This window comes from Hirundo rustica, chromosome 4 (assembly GCF_015227805.2).
Source record: "Hirundo rustica isolate bHirRus1 chromosome 4, bHirRus1.pri.v3, whole genome shotgun sequence".
NCBI classification, from domain to species: domain Eukaryota; kingdom Metazoa; phylum Chordata; class Aves; order Passeriformes; family Hirundinidae; genus Hirundo; species Hirundo rustica.
The window spans coordinates 33,174,958-33,196,525 of record NC_053453.1 but is presented as its reverse complement, the minus strand read 5'-3'; the positions used below and the strand labels follow the sequence as shown (position 1 = coordinate 33,196,525).

The following is a 21,568-nucleotide window of genomic DNA, read 5'->3' as shown; positions in this document are numbered from 1 at the left end:
CACTGTTTTTAAAAACAATTAAAAAACCCAACAAGATTCCAAATGAATGTTAAGTACAAACAGGCCCCAAATACAATCCTTCAACATTTATTGCAATTCATGAAAAAAATCTTAAAGTCATTAAGTAAAAGTGCAAATGAATCACTAAGTAAGACAGCAACCAAAAGGGTACAAACCCCGAGTATAGATCTGCAAAAAATATTTCTAAAAACTAACACATATAAGCAAGCATCATGAATAATTCTACTTGTATTATTATTTTACTTAGAACCACTGCAACAGAACTTACTCAGAAGAATACAAGTATCTAGGAACAATGGAGGAAACACATCTAAGTCGTGACAGTGTGAACATAGTTATAACAAATTGAGAACAAGTCAGACATTCTATTATCATTATCTTTGAGTCCACATGACTAGAAAAGCCTGTCCATAGCTAGATATTACATGGCCAAATATTCATCACCTACATGCATAGGTAAACAGTGGAAGTTGTTTTACGAAGAGGATATGTCTACATGATTCACTGCTGAAAAGCATGCAATTAAAACATCACTATGCTGGAACAGCAGCCTCATTGCCACTTTTCTCCATCTTGTACTTTAAAAGCACATGAAGAACTGCTGAGTTACAAATCAAACAGAAATTGTAGCTGACATAGCAGCAGCATCAATACAAGTAGAGACTGTTATAAAAACTACCTGCTACAACAACAATCATTATTTCATCCTTTTTTACTCTAAAAACTACTCTTAAAAAAGTTACATAATCCAACTAAAATATACCAAAGATGCTTTTATACTCTAGCGTCACCAGTCTTGTCTGCACAACAGATTTTTCCTTCTCCCAAACATGCCACACTTCAGTTATTATCTGTAATTTCCTGAAGATAGCTGCCTCAGATATCCGGGGGAGTAGGAACTACAGCTAAATCAAATGATTAGCATTTAATCCTCTATATACAAATAAGTGTGAATATATATACAGGTCTAATTAAAATTATTAGTGGGTTTTATAGTTACAATGTATTTGTGAGGTAGAGGTCACACCCTTTTACTTTTGAAGATAGAAAATGCTAATTACTGAATAAATTATATGAGTTGTTACTGTTATATGGCATTGGCTGTGAAAAGTCTTGAATAGTTTGTCTATTCCTCTTAAAAATATTTGGTTCCTTAAGCAAAGGGGAAGACAAGGCATAGTGGTCTCTGGAGAATCTCATACAAAAGTATGAGATGTGGCCATTGTTTGAAAATCTAATGGCAGCAGAATCTAATGGTGCAAGGATGTGACACATTACATTAAATAATCTCCTTACATACAGGTACTACGGACAAAAGTACTAGACAGGAGAAAAAAAATGCTGTGAAAAGCTTGTGACAACTCTGTAATCTTATACAAAAGAAAAAAGGCAAAAATTACACAGAGAACATCAGAGTCACTTGAGGTATTCAAAGGTAAAACACAAGCAAGTTTAGAGCGGGACAGGAGACTATGATGGTGGGTGCAAGGTTCTTGAGCCAGTTAAGAATAGATAGTAAGAAAAAAGAAAAGGAAGAAAAGTGGAGGTTGTAGTAGCTGACCAAATTAAAAATTTGCATTCCTTGAGAAGAGGCGGGTAAACTAAAACAACATTCATGTCCACTGCTAGAATAAAAAGTCAACACATACACATTAACAACTGAAATCTGAGGATGATTTTTTTTTCTTCTGCATCTCAAAGACAGATAAAGAACTTCCTACCCTAAAATTATTGAGATTCAGACTATTCACAGATTTCACTGAATTTTAGTGTGGTCATGACATGAAAAAAATTGCACCATTTAAAAAGGAACATAGTATTTGCAGCTTTAAACTGAGAACACCATCTCCATTGTTCAAAGTCATGATAAAATAATTTGCCACTCTAAGGAGCATTAAAAATCTAGCCCTGGTATATAAGTCAACATAGTTTGAAACGACAGCCGGACCAGTATCTACCACAATATCCTGCTCAATAAACTGTAAATACAGTTTGGCTGGTGTGGGAAAACTATTTTTCATTCCCACTGATGTCCTGTTTGCTTAATGTCCTTCATGTCTGCCATTACAAAATGCAGCAACAGGTATTCCAAAATTGTTCTATACTCCAGGGAGGCCTAAAAGTGAAGAGTCAATACAGATAATATGGTAGGAAAACAAAATCCTACTGATGTTAAAACCACAGGGAACATTCCAATCAGAATCCAGGGCATGCAGAAAAAACAGCAAAAAGACAAGAACATCTCATGGCACCGAGAGAGGAAATTCCTAATAGACTTCAATGTCAGTGGAACAAGATCCTCAATATCACTAGTAAAAAAGTCTTTATATCATCAAATTCAAAATAAAAATACTTGCTACATACATTTTCAAAAAGATAGAGGTACTCACTATGTAGCTTTAGCACTGCCTTGCACTGTTACATTCAGAATAGGTATCCAAGTGCCTCTGTACTCAAAGGCAGGTAACACAGTTGCACCACCACCCATTCCAAGCACTCCTGGGTTAGTTTGTGCTGAGCCAGTATTCCCTGATGCATTGCTTCCTGTTCACAAAAACAAAGGGATAAAATCAACCAATCTCGTATTTGTCATCAGCAAACATCTTTTTTCTACATTTAATTTATGAGACACCAGGATGAATCTGAAGACACCCAGTTCAACAATAAAAATCAACATTAACATAAAAAACTATTACTGAGCTCCCTCTGCTGTCTAAAATATAAGCTTATGTGTAGTTCATTGATGCCAACTGCCTAGTTTCCAGTCAGAATGTAATGTTTCTGTGAAAGGTACAGCAACACTCATAACATTCTGTGAATGAATCAAACTTACACACTCTTGATGAAACAATGTATGCTTTAGTGAAGAGTCAGAGAGATACTTGAAAGTTAAGGACTATTTACATAGTTGTATCAAGAACTCAGTAGCTAGAAAGTTTAATTATTTCAATAACAAACTTCCAAGATTTCAGAAACACAAAAACCACAAGGAGCGAATCAAAGAGAATGGCAACATTTGAATCTGTTCCATGCCACGGTAAAACAAAACCCCATCAGGGAAGAGGTGACAATGTGCCAACCAACAGCTAGGAAGGGACAAATTTTGGTTCCAACTGAGGAAACCAAAAAAAGCAGTTAAAAGAACAAGAAATATGTATATATACACTTCCTTCATAGAGAAGGACATCTATACTTACTAAGAATAGGTCCCACAAGTTCAGATTCTCTCTGAAGAGACAATGGGCAGAGAGAGCAGAGTCCCAGGATGGCGACTCACAGTGTAACTGCCATTTTGGTGTGCTTGCTTTTAATATGAGGAGAGTGAGCTACCAATTTAGGCAATAAACTACTAACTTAGGCAACATGAATACACAGAAGCTTATGCTTATACTTTAACACAGTAACACTTAACAGACTGAAGCAAGAGAAAAAACCATGCTGCTAAACAAACGGTTAACCAAACACTGCCACTAACACAGTTACACTGGTGTCATTTTCTATGATCGCACTGTGCAGTCAGACATAGGCAACTATTTTTGTATTAATCTAACTCATTAAAGTGGGTGGTAAACATTGCCCAGTATAATTAAAATGACACAGAACTTCAGTAGACTTCACAGACTTCCAACTTCTACGAAACAGGTAGCCTGTTGCAAGGCCAAGGCTCAAAAATCAGGTGTATAAGGAGTGTAAATGTCCAAAGCCAGGCTGGAAAAGGCTTCAAGCAAGCTAGTCGATTGGAAGGTGTCCCTGCCCATGGCCAAGGGGCTGGAAGTAGATCATCTTGAAGGCCTCTCCCAACACAAGCCATTCTATGATTCCAAAAGACAGTGTGCTATGCAAGGATTGCTGTTATAATTAGAAGACTCAGTGCAAGAATTACATTTCATTGATCTGCTCTTTGCACATCAAATATGGCCATAGGAGGAAAAAAGGTAGAAAAAGAAATGCATGAGAAAGTGACATGAGAAACACTCAGACAGAAAGAAGTGAAAAGTGAAAACAAACTGAAATAATAACCCAGAGAAATACACAGTACTAGAGGTATGACCCTACTGCAGTGCTGTTTCACTTGAGGCAAAATTTAGGTTTTCAAAATGAGTATTATAGAATGGCTTCTCATACCTGCACATTATGTGGTAAAAAGTGTGTTTCTGATTTAGTTTAAGATAAATAAGCTAACTTAGAAATAATACTAATACAAATGTTCTATCAGTTGCTGTATAAACAGCTACTGAAAAACAGAGACTGACACAAATTTCCTCGTGCTAGCACTGCTAACTCCAGCATGGGATTCCAATTTCATGAGTAAACGCTGAAAGGTGTGAGTCTAAACCCAGACTTTTTAATGTTTCTTAATTTAATAGTAGATACAATAGACAATAATTACACTTATTATCTGGCTTTTATCTCTTTTAAGAAGGCATATCAAAGGATAACCTTACAAATTATTTTTATGTTGTTTGTTGCTGCGGACTCTGCTTCCAGAACTACAGGAAGAAACAGAGAGCCTTAACTCAGGAAGACAAACACTGGCAAAGGACGATTATTTCTTCTTACTAAAATACAAATATACCTAGTGAAATGCCAAAACCCTGGCTGCAAGAAAAGACAATCAAGTTTAGTTTCAACATGAGTCTGATTTCAGCTTACAAAAAAGAGAATATTTGTAAAACACACATCTTTCATTCTGCCTCTCGGCTCCCTCACTCCAGTTTTGGCCTTGAACATCCAGAAGAATCAGTGACTGCCCCCCATGAACACACACTGTCTTACTACTTAAATTGTGCCCTGCCATAAATTACATCCCCTCACAAGGAGACAGAAATCAAACACATTTTTTATAGTCAGAAATTAGAAATAACGCCATCAGAATTTCCCTCTGGAAAGTTGTGAAACGAGGAGCTTGGTCACTGCAGAAACAGAAATCAAAGCAGGAGCACTGCTCTGCTGACTGGGGTCTATGCCTTCCCCACAATACAGGTAGATAAAATCCCCTGGTGTACCAGAGCTGAGAAAACTAGTTCATCTCAAGCTAGCTTTTCACCAAAATAAACACGGAAGTACAGAGCTGAACTAGAGCTGAACCAAAACAGATTTCATTATTACAAGAAAACGAAGGAAAAATAAAATTATAATAAGGTCAAGACATAAAATTATAATAAGGTCAAGACTTTACCAGTTTGGTTTGGTGTTGCTGATGTGTTCCCTGTGCTTGGTACAAGAAATAGAGACTGGATAAAGGACCCCAGTGCATTCACAATATCACGGAAAACTTTAGTGGAATGTTGCTTCATATCATAAGACTGACAAAAAGACCTGGAAGTTATTTTATAAAACAGAAAATATTTGTCAAATTGGGGATGAAAAGAATATTTTAACAGTAACTTCACCCCCCAACACACACTCCAACCTATAAACTAAATGCACATTTTAACAGCAAATATTTAGGTAAACCACAATATTTAATTTTAGGTGAATGTTCCTTTGACACTGCTAAGACAGACATACTCAAATAACTATAATTCAGCCCTTCCTGGATAATAAGCATTGCCTAATGCATTACACAAAATTATCATTTAGAAACTTACTGCATTTAAGTTTCTATACATTTGCAATGTTCTAGGAAGCATTTTCCATTAGAGAAAATTAATAAAAGTATATCTTAAACTTGATGTAAAAGCAAATCCCAATATATTTAATACCTTAATAGCTGAGGCTGCACACAAAGCCTGTGAATAGATTCTACTGCAACAGCTCGTAGCCACTGTGGTTTGTCTGCATCCAGAAACTTAACCAGCAATGACAGAAAGATTTCACATTCTGTTACCTAGAATATACAGTTTATAAAAATTAATAAAAAGAAAAAGCCTCCTACAAAATATTTTCTCAAAAAACTTTCACCTCAGGAGTCCTATCACAGCAAGTTTTGTACAGAATCTAAAAAAATCCCTGGAATGAGTATTTACGCAGAGTTATATTAAAATGTAACATTTTTGACAAGCTGAAATCACATATGCAATTGTACTGAAGGAGTTAAATTCTTCACAGACATTGTAATAAAGGTCATACATTTACTACAGTACACAAATAAAAAATATCATTTTTAGCAAATACCCAAAACTCAGGACATAAGTACACTAAATATGTGTTTGTTACCCACATTCTGTCAACAGCTTTAGCAACCAAAGTCAAAAGCCTCTTAGAAAGTATTAACAAGGCACAGTAATTATCATTATCTAAAGTGAAGCAAACACCAGAAGAGCAAAAACTTCCCAAAATCTGAAAGGCAGTTAAACTTGGAAAAGACAGCTAATCTACTACGAAATTCACACAAGTCCATGTTTAACAAAATCATACATTTAGAATACGTGTAAATACAGATAAATGTAAGTGGAAAAGAGTACTTAGCTTTCTCTTTCCTCAGTACCCATCAACAGTTCCCAAGAACTAATCAATACTACTACTAATCACAGTACTGGCATATACATAGAAAAACAAAATCACGTAAAGAAAATTTGAGCATATCCTTACCAGCAAACTGTAAAACTGTTTAATCAAAACAGAAACTACTCGCAGCAAGCGCATACAGATGGGAAAGTATGGTTTTTCCACTGGTGCTGGGGAAGATGAGGTGGTGGAACCTTGCCTGAATTTGATATTTGGGGAGAAGAGCTTTATAACAAGAGGGCATACCCTTTCTTTAAGAAGGAAACTGAATTCCTGATGCTGAAAAAGGAAGCAGAAAAAGTTATATGCAGATATTCCTTAACTGCCACCAGTAGCTCTGACTATGCATCTTATTTACATTTGTAGTTATGATCAAGCAGACTGAAATCATGTAAATCTTGGTATAAATTATAATCAGGAAATTAAAAGGCAGAATTGCAGACACCATTGTAAAGCTGCCAAAAGCATGAAATTACAATGGTCAGGTTCATGCCATGCACCTTTCTTCTTGTATTGTGCAAATTGAAATAGGCTGCCAATATATCACTTGCATCTTTATAACCTTTTTTATTTACCTACAGTCAGCTAGTAAAACACATTACTGCAGGATCATAAAGGATTTATATGCAGTAGATATACACAATTCACTCTTGATTCTTACTTTACAAGTGGGATGAGGTTACTGTTTTTGTAGAAACAACAATTCCACAAATTTAGTGACAGAGCTGCCATAAATAATGCAAGATAAAAAATTGTATCTCTGAAGGAGCTATAAACAGCAAAATCAAAAGTGAAACCAACAGCTCTACAAAATGTATCAACATAAATAAAGTGTTTGGGAATAGAAAAACATTCAAAAAGAACTTTTCTGTTAAACAAACGCCTCCCCCGCAACATGTAAAAGCTACAAGTCTTTCAGGAAAACAAAAATTAAAGAGTATTTAATGAAGTGTGCAGATTTTACTACAATAAAAGTCTTCCTGTTTTCCATCCAAGAACTACTCACTTGTAAAAACACTTGTGGAAAGTCATTGAGGACTGACTCAAGAAGTTCAAGGCCAAATGTACGTGTCATTTCTGTCATACCCACGAGCCAGTAGGGCGCATCAGCATTAACCAACTGACAAAGATCCTTAAAAAGAAACACAGAAACACTGACATTCTCTGTACAGTCCTGTGCCAAGAAAGTTTCCTGCGTTCATCATGAAATCTACATACTCTCCTCTTTTGTGAATAATTCTCTGATTTCAACATAATTTTTCTTTAAATACTTTTTTAATATAAATTCTAAAGCATAGGAAATGTTTAAAAGAAATTTTAAACTTTGCTGGTATCCTTGTAACGTGTGTTTGTTCCTACCCTCAAAAATATCTCAAGACCAGTGAATTTGCTAAGTCAAGAAGATTTTTATTGGTGTGATGAATGCAACTACTCCTTTTCATTACATACCTGCCTTTAATGTCCAATACCAACCACAGGAAACAAGACTGAACTTCAGTTGCAGTGTTTTGCTCTGCATTGGGTCTGGCTGAGATGGAGTTAATTTTCCCTGCAGCAGCCCTTATAGTGCTGAACTTTGCATTGGTAGCTAGAAAGGTGCTGATAACACACCAGTGTTTTGGCTATATCTGAATAGCACTGGCACATCCTCAGTGCCGTCTCTCAAGATTTCCCCCCACCATTGCCAAGGGGCTGGGCAAGATCTTGGGTGGAGACACAAAAAATGTCATCTCAAATTAACCAAAGAGACATTCCATACCTCAGTTATAGAACCTAAGAAATGGAAGAACAAGGCAGGCATCTGTTATTCACAATGTTTGCCTTTGGGAGCAATCGCCATGTATTCTGAAGCTCTGCTTCCCAGGAAGTGGCTGAACATTGCTCGTGCACATGCAAAATTTTGCTTTTGCTTTAGTAAATTGTCTTATCTCAACCTATAAATTGTTTTCCATATTATTTTCTTTCCCCATCCAGCTGGGACAGGAAGTGGCAGAGCATCCTGGTGGGCACTTGACAGCCCAGCCAGGGTAAATCCACCACAGGCTCACAGAAATAAGAATCTTGAATTTAATGCAGACATGTATGCTTAGCTTTTACTTAAGATTTACAGTAAAACATTTTCCAAGGCCACTTTCTCTTCATTTTGCCGTCATTCTCCTGTGATACAGCATATCATCACCAAATAGAATAAATAGCATTAGAAAGCCCAAGGCTCTGGTTAAGGACATTGTCAATATGCCAACAGCAAATTTTTGAAATTTCTTAAAGAGATGTAGAAGCACCTCATCTTAACTGCAAATGCATAAATATATGCTCCCCAACTACCTGAAAAAGCATATATGCATCCTTAGCACACGGCTTCAGTGTACTGACAGATCTTCTATTACTATTTCCTTGAACTGCAGCTGGCTGGTCAACAGCATCTGTGCAAAAAAACAAAACAAACCAAAACAAAGTTTGTGAACAAAGGAACTGTTAAAAATCAAGTACGCATTAAGTGTTCTTACAGGAATATTCCATGAGAATGGTCAGGTAATTTTTCTGCAACTTATCATGTCTACAGACACAAACATTACATTGACTACCAAAGATCATCAATACCAAGCACTGTTTTCCAAGATCCTCTTCAAAACTACTACTGCCATGTATTTCCCACTCAGTAATCTATGGTACCTGCACCATAAATGACACCCTCACCTCAAATCCCTTTACAGAACTAACCTGAAGACCAGTTCTCACAGCTTGAAAAAAAATTTCTAGGTTTTATATATTGTTGCACTGAATTGGACTGACACAATGGCGAAGGATTTAATCTCCTTTAAATACAAGTAAGTGTATAAAAGACAGTTAAAATTAATGATGTCTGTGACTTTTTCATAACATCTATTGACATTTTACTACTTCTTTATCTGAAAGAGAAATGTCTGATATGTGTCAAAAAAGAAGGTAAATAAAAGCAAGCTGAGTAAGCAGTATGCCCACCTTTGTATCGTTCATCTTCAGCAACCACTCTCTCAAACACAACAGTAACTACCTGCCGCACCGTAGCTGCCGCAGTGTTATTTGTGATATTATCTTTTGTGAAGTGCAATCGAAAGCAAAGTACAATTGCCTGAAAGGAAAAACCAGAAAAAAACCAGAAAAAATATCACCTTACAACAACATATTTCATCTTTTAGCTAAGAGTCAAGAAGGTTCATGGATTGAGGAATGCTTTCTGCTACAGTTTGCTAAAAGGTTGTCCAAAAAAAAAAAAAAAAGTTTGAAGATCCAGAATACGTTTTATGTATTATCCTAGCCAAAAAACTCTTTAGTAATCCTCCCCAAAGGCAACTAAAAAGTGGTATTAACTGAACACATTACAATGTGCCAATAAAATTGCAGTCATCATACAGAGAATATACAGTAATCATCACACAGAAGAACTGGTATGAATATTAATGCCAAAAGGACATTAGGATTGTAAGGTTAATCACAGAAAAGTCAGTCAATTCCAAAGTTAAAATGTCATTCCTCTCCCACACTGACTCACAATACTTTCAAAATCATGTTGCCTTGACTGCTATTATTCCTAAGACATGCATTTCAAAGTGTCATTGTGCTGGCAGTGACCTGAATACTTTTTCCCACTGGATTTTGTTATTACCTAACAAACTCATAGTCTAATACTTACCTGTTTTATAACGAATTTAGAAAATTAACATCTGTATGTGTAGTGAAACCTGTGTTTCTTGTTCTTCTGTCCGTATACGGTGTTCCTGCACTTTCAAGAATCTCAACCACACCTGGCTATTTTCTTTTGCCTCTCTTCCATGTCTGTGATTTGTGGACTCTACTCAGATGATATTGCCACATTAGTTTAAAATCTTACAACAGCTTGACTGAAACTTGACCATGCAATTTGTGTCTGGCTGTCCTAGGTTACAATGTAAAATGTGCCCAAAGTATGTATTCTATCACCATCTACATGAAATGTTGTTGTGCACCACTGTTTCCCGTGCCCCCTCCCTCCAGACTATCTTCTGTTAATGGCCCATCAATACCGTCCTGCATGACTCATAGATAACTCTCCCCAGGAGCTATCTCTGTTTAATAGGCAATCAAGGACCCATTGCAAAAACTGATAAAATGATATCAGTCCATTGTGAGATGCTCCGCCCAGGGGGAGGAGCCAAGCATTCCCACCTGGATATAATCGGGGCCTTGGGAGAGCACAGGCAGCCTTACCCACTGGACTCCCAGAGGACAAGAGCGACCAGACCTTTCTGCAAGAACACTGCTTCAACAAGACCACTTCATCTGGACTGCCACCACCACGGTTTCAGGTTGTATTCTGACTCTGTCAGTGATCTTTTGTACCATTGCATGTGTTTTATTTTATTTTACTTTTTTTCCTCTCCTATTAAATTGTTTTTTCTGACTTGGAGTCTCTCGCTGGTTTTGCCTTCAAGCCAGCACATATATTTTGGCGCCCAACGTGGGGCACGAGGTACTGAGAAAAGTCAGAATTACAATTTTGTAGTGAGGAAAAAAGAAACAGCTGTCCGCTATGATGCTCAACATGCTTTCATATATCTTATACCTAGCTCTCTACATTTTCCCACACATGGGGCAGTATTTGCCGGTCTTAATGCTCATGTGTAGACCAGGGTATGGTACCAGAATTGCTGTATTGGTCTATTATGTTTATTGTATGATAACCTCTGAGGCAATGAGCATCATTCGGAATATATACTCTATTTTGTGTTCTTGTCCTGGTCCAGAATGCTACATCTGGGCTCTCAATAATCGCACCCAGCCCCTGTGGGGAGGGGTAAAGAATGATTTTTTTCCAGTCTTTTAGGTATGGCACAGCAGTTTTCAAAAGTATTGAGTTCTCTCTAGGTGCCAAGGACAGCATAATATTGTTGTTAGTTCTGCTTTGCCTTCTCTGCACAGCCTGCACCATGTTTAGAAATCAAACACTACATGGGGTGGTGCAGCGTCTCCTTGAGGAGGAGGGAAAAAGAAACAAATGCAAAACAACGGCATCCGTGTCTACACAAACTGTCGTAGAGGAAACAGGAACCGCATCTATGCAGACTGTCACAGAAGAGAAAAGAACCAAAAACAAGGCAACAGTTTCTGCATCTACTCAGACCATCACAGAAGAGAAAGGAACCAAAAACAAAGCAACAGTTTCTGCATCTACTCAGACCATCACAGAGGAGAAAGGAACCAAAACCAAAGCAACAGTGTCAGTGTCTACACAAGCTGTCACAGAGGAGAAAGAAACCAAAAGTGCCATCAGCATCTCCACACAAACTGTCACCGAAGCAGAACAACCTAAACCAGTGGCAGTTGCCCCTGTTCAGAAGAAGAAATCAAAGAGCAAATCAGTCCGCATAATGACTGATGAGGATGTGGCAGGACCTTCGCACCCAGCAGAAGAGACAGAGCCAGAGATCATCACCCGCTCTCTATCCCTGGGTGAACTGCGTGACCTGCGGAGGGAATTCACCCGCCAGACAAACGAGTCCATCCTGACCTGGCTGCTCCGCATCTGGGACGCTGCAGCCAATGACACCATTCTGGATGGAAGTGAGGCCAGGCAACTGGGATCGCTGTCTCGGGATGTGGTCATTGACCAGGGGATCGGGAGAACCCAACAAACTCTCAGCCTCTGGCGGAGACTGCTAACAAGTGTGAGGAACAGATACCTTTGTAAAGAAGACCTCCAGGTGCACCAAGGAAAATGGAGCACAATGGAACAAGGTACCCGATGCCTGAGGGAATTGGCTGTGCTGGAGATCATTTTCTCAGAAGACGAGAGATTTCCTAAAAGCCCAGATGATGTCCAGTGCACATCGCAGATGTGGTTGAGATTTGCACGGCTTGGACCAGAGATGTACTCCCGTTACCTGGCAACGCTGCAATGGAGGGAAGGTGAGGACAAGGTGGGCGTCTTGGTCAATAAACTAAGAATTTACGAGGATACTGTCACCGCCCCATTTCGTACCCATGTCTCATCTGTGGAAACAAGGCTGGCTGAGCAAGTCCGGAGCTTGATTGAAGAGGGCCATCAGAAACTAAAAAAGGAACTTAAGGAAGAAATTTACCACATCTCGCCAGAACCAACAAGAGTCTCTGCCATTAGGAGCAGGTACCCACCAGCCAGGGAGAGAGCATACACTCCACGGGGTAACCTCTGGTCTTTTCTTCGGGAACATGGAGAAGACATGAGGAATTGGGATGGAAAACCCACCTCCTCCTTAGCAGCCCGGGTACGTGAACTGAAGAGAGAGACACCTACCACGAAGAGCTCATCTAGAGCCAACATTGCTCCAGTCTCAAAGGCACAGAACCCCAGACAGTATAAGAAGAATGATATGACTGATCCACTTGAAGGGACCTCAGGAACATATTTACAGGAAGAAAGCAACGTGTACCATGACCAAGAATAGGGGGGCCCTGCCTCTAGCCAGGTAGAGGAAAGGGACAATCGGATCTATTGGACTGTGTGGATCCGATGGCCTGGCACATCTGACCCACAAAAATATACGGCTTTGGTTGACACTGGTGCCCAATGTACCCTGATGCCATCAAGGTATGTAGGAACAGAATCCATTTCTATTTCTGGAGTGACAGGAGGGTCCCAGCAGCTGACTGTATTGGAGGCCGAAGTGAGTTTAACCGGGAGTGGATGGCAAAAACACCCCATCGTGACTGGCCCAGAGGCCCCATGCATCCTTGGCATAGACTACCTCAGAAATGGATACTTCAAAGATCCAAAAGGATATCGCTGGGCTTTTGGGATAGCTGCTGTAGAGACAGAAGACATCAGACAACTGAGTACCTTGCCTGGTCTCTCAGATGACTCCTGTGCTGTGGGACTACTAAGAGTTGAAGAACAACAGGTACCAATCGCCACAACAACAGTACACCGACGGCAATACCGCACCGATAGAGACTCTGTGACTCCTATCCATGAGATGATTCGGAAACTGGAGAGCCAAGGGGTGGTCAGCAAGGCTCGTTCACCTTTCAACAGCCCTATATGGCCAGTGCGTAAGTCCAGTGGAGAATGGAGACTGACTGTGGATTACCGTGCTCTGAATGAAATCACCCCACCACTAAGTGCTGCTGTGCCAGACATGTTGGAGCTTCAGTACGAGCTAGAGTCCAAGGCAGCAAAGTGGTATGCGACCATTGATATTGCCAATGCCTTCTTCTCCATTCCTTTGGCAGCAGAGTGCAGGGCCCAGTTTGCCTTCACCTGGAAGGGCATACAGTACACCTGGAACCGACTGCCCCAGGGGTGGAAACACAGCCCCACCATCTGCCATGGACTGATCCAGACTGCACTGGAAAAAGGTGAGGCTCCTGAACATTTACAGTACATTGATGACATCATTGTATGGGGGAACACAGCAGGGGAAGTCTTTGAGAAAGGAGAAAAGATCATCCAGATTCTGCTGAAAGCTGGTTTTGCCATTAAGCGAAGTAAAGTGAAGGGACCGGCCCAAGAAATCCAGTTCCTGGGAGTAAAGTGGCAAGATGGACGGCGGCAGATTCCCACTGAGGTCATCAATAAGATCATCGCCATGTCCCCACCGACCAGCAAGAAGGAGACACAAGCTTTCCTAGGTGCCATAGGTTTCTGGAGGATGCACATTCCTGAGTACAGCCAGATTGTGAGCCCTCTCTACCTGGTCACCCGCAAGAAGAACGATTTCCACTGGGGCCCTGAACAGCAGCAAGCCTTTGCCCAGATCAAGCAGGAGATCGCTCATGCAGTAGCCCTTGGCCCAGTGAGGACGGGACCAGAGGTGAAGAACATGCTCTACTCAGCAGCCGGGAACAATGGCCTGTCTTGGAGCCTTTGGCAGAAGGTGCCTGGGGAGACTCGGGGCCGACCACTGGGATTCTGGAGCCGAAGCTACAGAGGATCTGAAGCCAACTACACTCCCACAGAGAAGGAAATCTTAGCCGCCTATGAAAGACTTCAAGCTGCCTCAGAAGTAATTGGCACTGAAACGCAGCTGCTTTTGGCACCTCGACTACCAGTGCTGGGATGGATGTTCAAGGGAAAGGTTCCTTCCACGCATCATGCCACTGACACCACATGGAGCAAATGGATTGCCCTCATCACACAGCGCGCCCGTATTGGAAACCCGAATCGCCCTGGGATTCTAGAAATTATAACTAACTGGCCTGAAGGTGAGACTTTTGGACTATCTTTTGAAGAAGAGGAAGAACAAGTGACACGTGCCGAGGAAGCCCCACCGTATAACGAGCTACCAGAGACTGAAAGACAATATGCCCTTTTCACTGACGGTTCCTGTCGAATTGTAGGCGCTAACCGGAAATGGAAGGCTGCAGTATGGAGCCCCACACGACGAGTTGCACAAGCTACTGAAGGACAAAGTGGATCAAGTCAAATTGCAGAACTTAAAGCCATCCAGCTAGCTTTAGATATTGCCGAATGAGAGAAGTGGCCAAGACTCTATCTCTACACCGACTCGTGGATGGTAGCTAATGCTCTGTGGGGATGGCTGAACCGCTGGAAAAAGGCCAATTGGCAGCGCAGAGGGAAACCCATCTGGGCTGCTGAGATTTGGCAAGACATCGCCGCCCGAGTAGAGAAGCTGACCGTTAAGGTTCGACACGTGGACGCACATGTGTCCAAGAGTCAGGCTAATGAAGAGCATCACAACAACGAGCAGGTGGACAAAGCCGCCAAAGTGAAAGTATCACAGGTGGATCTAGACTGGCAACACAAGGGAGAAGTATTCTTAGCCCGTTGGGCCCATGATGCGTCTAGTCATCAGAGGAGAGATGCAACATACCGATGGGCCCGTGACCGAGGGGTGGACCTTACTATGGACAACATCTCACAGGTCATCCACAACTGTGAGACCTGCGCTGCAATCAAACAGGCCAAGCGGGTAAAGCCTCTGTGGTACGGTGGACGATGGTTGAAGTACAGGTATGGGGAGGCCTGGCAGATTGACTACATCACCCTTCCCCAAACCCGCCAAGGCAAGCGCTATGTGCTAACTATGGTGGAAGCCACCACTGGATGGTTAGAGACCTACCCTGTACCTCATGCTACTGCTCGGAATACTATCTTAGGCCTTGAAAAGCAGGTCTTGTGGAGACATGGCACTCCTGAGAGAATCGAGTCAGACAATGGGACCCATTTCAAGAACGGCCTTATAAACACCTGGGCTAGAGAACATGGCATTGAATGGATATATCACATCCCTTATCATGCACCAGCTGCCGGGAAAGTTGAAAGGTGCAATGGGTTACTTAAGACTACCCTGAAGGCGCTCGGTGGGGGGACTTTCAAAAATTGGGAACTGAATTTAGCAAAGGCCACCTGGATGGTCAACACTCGAGGGTCAATCAATCGAGCTGGTCCTGCCCAGTCTGAACCCTTGCACACAGTGGATGGAGATAAAGTCCCTGTGGTACACATGAAAGGCATCTTAGGAAAAACTGTTTGGATTAATCCCACATCAAGCAAAGGCAGACCCATCCGTGGGATTGTTTTTGCTCAAGGACCTGGTTCCACTTGGTGGGTAATGCAGAAAGATGGGGAAACCCGTTGTGTACCACAGGGAGACCTAATTTTAAGTGAGAACTGAGTGTAGGGTTTCATTCTGTATATGTGTATATTTATCTATCTAGCTGTAAGAATGTATTAATTTAGGTATAATGTAGATGGTCATAGAATAAGGGGTGGATTATGTCCTAGGTTACAATGTAAAATGTGCCCAAAGTATGTATTCTATCACCATCTACATGAAATGTTGTTGTGCACCACTGTTTCCCGTGCCCCCTCCCTCCAGACTATCTTCTGTTAATGGCCCATCAATACCGTCCTGCATGACTCATAGATAACTCTCCCCAGGAGCTATCTCTGTTTAATAGGCAATCAAGGACCCATTGCAAAAACTGATAAAATGATATCAGTCCATTGTGAGATGCTCCGCCCAGGGGGAGGAGCCAAGCATTCCCACCTGGATATAATCGGGGCCTTGGGAGAGCACAGGCAGCCTTACCCACTGGACTCCCAGAGGACAAGAGCGACCAGACCTTTCTGCAAGAACACTGCTTCAACAAGACCACTTCATCTGGACTGCCACCACCACGGTTTCAGGTTGTATTCTGACTCTGTCAGTGATCTTTTGTACCATTGCATGTGTTTTATTTTATTTTACTTTTTTTCCTCTCCTATTAAATTGTTTTTTCTGACTTGGAGTCTCTCGCTGGTTTTGCCTTCAAGCCAGCACACTGGCAAAAACCAATTTTCTACAATTTAATATAGAAGAGAAACTTAATAAGCATAGTTTCACAATTCACAGATGGGTAAACATGTTGCTTCTTCAAAGAGAAGTATCTTATAATTTAAATTAAAATGGACTGGGCCCTTATTTTTTGTTTTAGTTGAAACATAATATCCAAAATGTTTAATATTTAAACTAAGACACAAACTTATTACTGAAAGTGCAATAACTGGATTGTTTTCAAAAGATTTTAAGACAGGGTGGAAGGCAGCTTCTTTTAACATTTTCTCCGTCAGTGAGTTTACACTGTGCTATCTTCTCTGATTCCAGTTCAAAAACATCCACCGATTTTAACAGGTAAGAAGGACAGGCATTGGTTTAGTATTTTTATGTCAAGTTCCTATTAAGTCAGAAATGTATTATTGTGCAGGAATTACAAAACACATGGAAAAGGAAGCTAAAAGAAATCCCATTTTAGAGTCTAGTCATAAAAACAATAGGAACATAATAGAATGAAGAAAGATTCTTCCTTGTTCATTGTTTTCACATACTTCATGTGTAAAATTTCCCCATTTTTCCTCTTGGATGTTTTAAATTCTATAGTTGACACCAACAAATTCTTACCTTGGACAGTGCTTCGTCATGCACAACTGTATTGGTTGTTAGAAGTACAAGAACTGTCTGGAGCAATTTAAGTTCTTCAAGACTGTTCTCCATCAATTGCCAAAGCATATTAATAATGTTTCCTGCTGCAGCCTACAAAGAAATAAATTTTTGTCACCTATTACAATATTTATGTACTGGTATGTTGTGTACACATGTAAGAACATCACTGTCATAAAGGCATATCACAACTGAATGTGCATATTTGTCTATACCGCCGGACTTCATTGACAATATAAAGCCAATTTCATTGTCACAAGCTTCACAAAGTATTTTTAAAGAATTGACAACAGAAATGTCTTAATATGCAGTACAAATTAAAGCCTGTACTAAATTTTCTACTTGGAAATATGGAAGCCACAGTAAAAATAGATTTTACCCTCAGAATTCACTCAGACAGAAAACAGTGTAATCTTACATTATGCAAGCACTACTATTTTCATCAGCTTCCTAACACACTATATATGCAGTACCATAATATATCATGACATCTACTGCTGCAGAAAATGTGCATCCAGTTTACCTTATTTTAAAAAATAAAATGTAACAAAGGCACAATAAAGTTATTGCACAGAGTATATTTTGTGGATGCACAAGATTCCTTACATGTTCAGTTCCTGCAGTGTAAGAATGTGAATTAAATGAGCTGGATTCAATTTTCATGTATTTCCTTCTAAAGGTTACTAATACTGCCTCACCTTTTTTTTTTTTCTCCTCTCTCTTTTTTTTTTTCCTATGGTGTAAAAGTTTTTCCTTTAAATTACTGAAAAACAAGATATGAGTAAAATATTTTGTGGCCTATGTTCATTATAATATAAAGAGCCTCCTAAAACAACACATGCACCTTCCGTTTGAGGTCTGTATTTCTCACTTTGAAATACTTACGTTTTTGTATAAAGATCGCTCTTACCTCTGAAACAACTTCATGAGACATGAGCCTCTGTATGGCTGCTAGACACAGCTGAGTGATCTTTGGTTCTTTTGTTCCACAACCCATCAGAAAAGGCTGAACCACCTCTGAGCTGTTCTCTTTCAATGCTTTCAAAGAGAAAGATGGAAGCAGTCAATGTTTAGTACTTTGAAATATACAGTGCAAAAATTGTTCATCATACCTATAAACAAAAAGCAATCTCCAGTCCTAGAAATCTAGGATTTACAGATGGACCACAGGGGAAGTGAAGACAGACACTGGGGTGACACAGCTCATTTCCAAAATTACCCTGGCCAAGGCTCAGATTCCAAGTACCTTCTCCCTTACACACTCAAATGACTTTCCAAATCCAAACCATCCACTTAAGAGTCCATGTGGTTAGCAAGAAGGTGTAAGGTTCTGCCAACCCAAGAGCTTTCCCTGGCCATGCCACAGGAATCAGTCTCAGGCTGGTAGCACTGTCCTGCTCTGCTTCACCTCAGTACCTAATGCAGGAAGCAACACAGGGTGGCACAGAGCGACGTTCCAATGCACAGGGCAGGAAGGGGAAGAGCAAACTGCCACTGGCAAAACAGGAGGAGAAAGAGACTGGACTGTTTGCATCCAGGGAATGTTCACCTGGCTGTGAATTTGTCAAATCGCGTTTTAGTGACAAAGGGTAGCTTCTTAAAATGGACTTTTGCCAGGAGAAAACGAGTTTCCAAAAACTTCCCTTATCCCATCTCTCTCTCTCTTTTTTTTCTTTTTTTTTCTTTTTTTTTTTTTCTTTTTTTTTTTGTTAAGGAGAAAAAGCTTCATAATAAATATGACATTCTACACTGGCATTTAAAGCAGTTTTTTCCCATAAAAGTAATTCAAGAAATCTGAGACAATAGAATTTTAAAATACAAAAATATTAAAGATATAAAAGGAAAGCATGGCTCTGACTGATGAGTGTTGTTGATTCATGGAAACTTCTAAGATCTTAGCCACTCACTACCATTTCAGATACTAAAAAATTCCTCAGAGTTGAAAGTTCAATGTGTGTTCTTAATGACTGAATGTCATACACTGTGTTTTAGTCTACATGTAAGAGAAGAAATGTATTCATGAAAAGTTTCACATGCTTTTCAGAGGACAATAGTTACCACAAAGAAAAAATACATTCTCACACAAAAATGCAAACATGATCTATATGACTAAGCATCGCTACAGCTAATTTGGAAAAAAAAAATTAAGCAAGTTAAAACTACAAAAATATATTTTAGTGATATTTTCCAACTGAAACACTAGCTGACTCCGAAGTTTCTACGAAAAGGATAGGCTATTATAAATTATGGATGCCAACTTTTCTATAAGATAATAGTTCTTACAGGGTGATATCAACACACAGTGCAGTTTCATCAGCCCCTTCAGAGCAGGTACAGGCTCTATGTCCAGTTGCCATTTTTGAACTGCCACTAAATTCTAACCATCAAGCAGAAAAAAGCAAGCAAAAAGATACCACAAAATATTATCCTTAACATGAGACTCAACATACAGTTCTGAATGGCAAAAATGGCATGAATTAATAAATAACAAGACAAAGAATAAATTTAGCCTTTTACAGTACTTTCTTCTATAATCCATTAAAACCAGCAATCTAACAACAGAATCTATACAAATATTTTAATTTATGAAGCTGAAAAATTAATGTTTTGTAGATCTGCTTTGGTACCCATCTGATTTTATAGCAACCAGGCACATGGAGCGATTCTTGGGACTTTCCTGTTTAGAGGGTCTGGAGCTAAACTCTGATGATTCCTTCAAACTCAGAATATTCTGTGAACATGGGATGCTGTGACTGTATTAGCTTTGGTCTTAAAATGCACAATGAATTTATTATTGCAAGATCTGCCTTCATTTAGTTACCAATTTATGGCAGAATATATTAAAAAAGGAATCTGTGTTACTGAACCATAACAAATGAGAAGTTTTTGGAGAGTATAACTTACCAGTTCATTTCATCAGCAAGATTGTAATTGATTTTTTAGAAGAACTCCTAAACCATAAGATTTTGCACATCTCAAAGCCACATGGAAATAATTTCTCAAATTTATCTCCTGTGATTTAAAGTTTTCTCCTCCTCTGGAATTTCTCAAATTCTTATAAATAAATAATAAAGCATGTACACACTGCCAAAAATGTTCAACTTAACTTTTCCAAGAGAAAGAAAGAAGTTAGATCAATGACCTCAAAGTTCTGGCAGGTTAAACATATCCCACCAAAAATAACAAAGATTTTAATAAAGATTCTAAGCTTGTATCTTTTTTCTTAAAAATTACAGTCCTACACAATGAAATTATTCAAGAAAGCATCATGTCAGCTTATTCAATCTGATACAGTTGTTCTTATCTATATTAGTGAAATGACAGTTTACATCAAATTATTTAAAAACCCCCATATCCTGATCAAAATATTTATTTGTATTACTAGAATGTCTCATATTGCTAAATCATCTAGCAGTCAAAAAGTATCCACTAGATTTCACAATTGTATTGTAGCATTTTGCAGCTACAAAGTATATGTACTAGTATACATTATTTTTCTTCCAAAGATTTTAATATGAACTAGACCATCTCTTGACACTAACTTATATATAAGATCAGCTTATAATTAATACCTCAAAAAATACAGTAGTTCATAAAAAACTGAGTCTGTTTAACGACATTATGCTTTAACTGTGGAATTTTAGGATATAGTGCAAGCAAAGTACATTTTCCCAGTACAAAACTGCAGAACAGAGGAGGAAAAAGTTATTATCCTATTAGCAAAGATTAACTAATCAAAATAACTTTTAGGACCTGCTAGTTTCCCAAACCTCTTAACAAATTTGTGCAGTTTTTTTGAATGAACTAAATACTAAGTACATTCTACCTTAAACTTTCCAAGAGAAAATGATTTTAAAAATTTTACCAACTCCGAGAAAGCGTTTCCTCAAAAAGATGAAAACAAAGACTGCCATCCATTACCAAATTTAATGATCTTTGCTATCTCTTCCCTTTGAAAACCAAAAACCAGAGAATTCTGCAGGATTAGAAACTAGCTTTCTAAAATACGAACTTCTTTATGCAGTACTATGTTGACAGCTTCCCAAATGGCTAACTACTGCTTTCCCTTTTTCGTCTGTGTACTGTGTTTCCCTTTTTTATATAGCTGACATTACCTGGCATACTTTTCCCACTTATGTCAGCATTCATGACAGCAGTAA

General features: G+C 39.3%; 1 protein-coding gene across 2 annotated transcripts in view; it reads right to left on the bottom strand.

Annotated features, from left to right (window-relative positions):
- Window positions 1–21,568, bottom strand: part of MON2 (MON2 homolog, regulator of endosome-to-Golgi trafficking) — a 71,815-nt gene that overhangs the window by 36,421 nt on the left and 13,826 nt on the right. For both annotated transcript variants that reach the window (XM_040061440.2, XM_040061443.2), the window contains exons 3-11: window positions 18,319–18,446; window positions 17,370–17,501; window positions 9,454–9,583; window positions 8,797–8,894; window positions 7,478–7,603; window positions 6,556–6,750; window positions 5,727–5,851; window positions 5,201–5,340; window positions 2,412–2,565 (exon numbers count right to left, since the gene is read on the bottom strand). In XM_040061440.2, coding sequence (XP_039917374.1) covers window positions 2,412–2,565; window positions 5,201–5,340; window positions 5,727–5,851; window positions 6,556–6,750; window positions 7,478–7,603; window positions 8,797–8,894; window positions 9,454–9,583; window positions 17,370–17,501; window positions 18,319–18,446 — 1,228 coding nt within the window. The remainder of the gene's footprint in view (window positions 1–2,411; window positions 2,566–5,200; window positions 5,341–5,726; window positions 5,852–6,555; window positions 6,751–7,477; window positions 7,604–8,796; window positions 8,895–9,453; window positions 9,584–17,369; window positions 17,502–18,318; window positions 18,447–21,568) is intronic.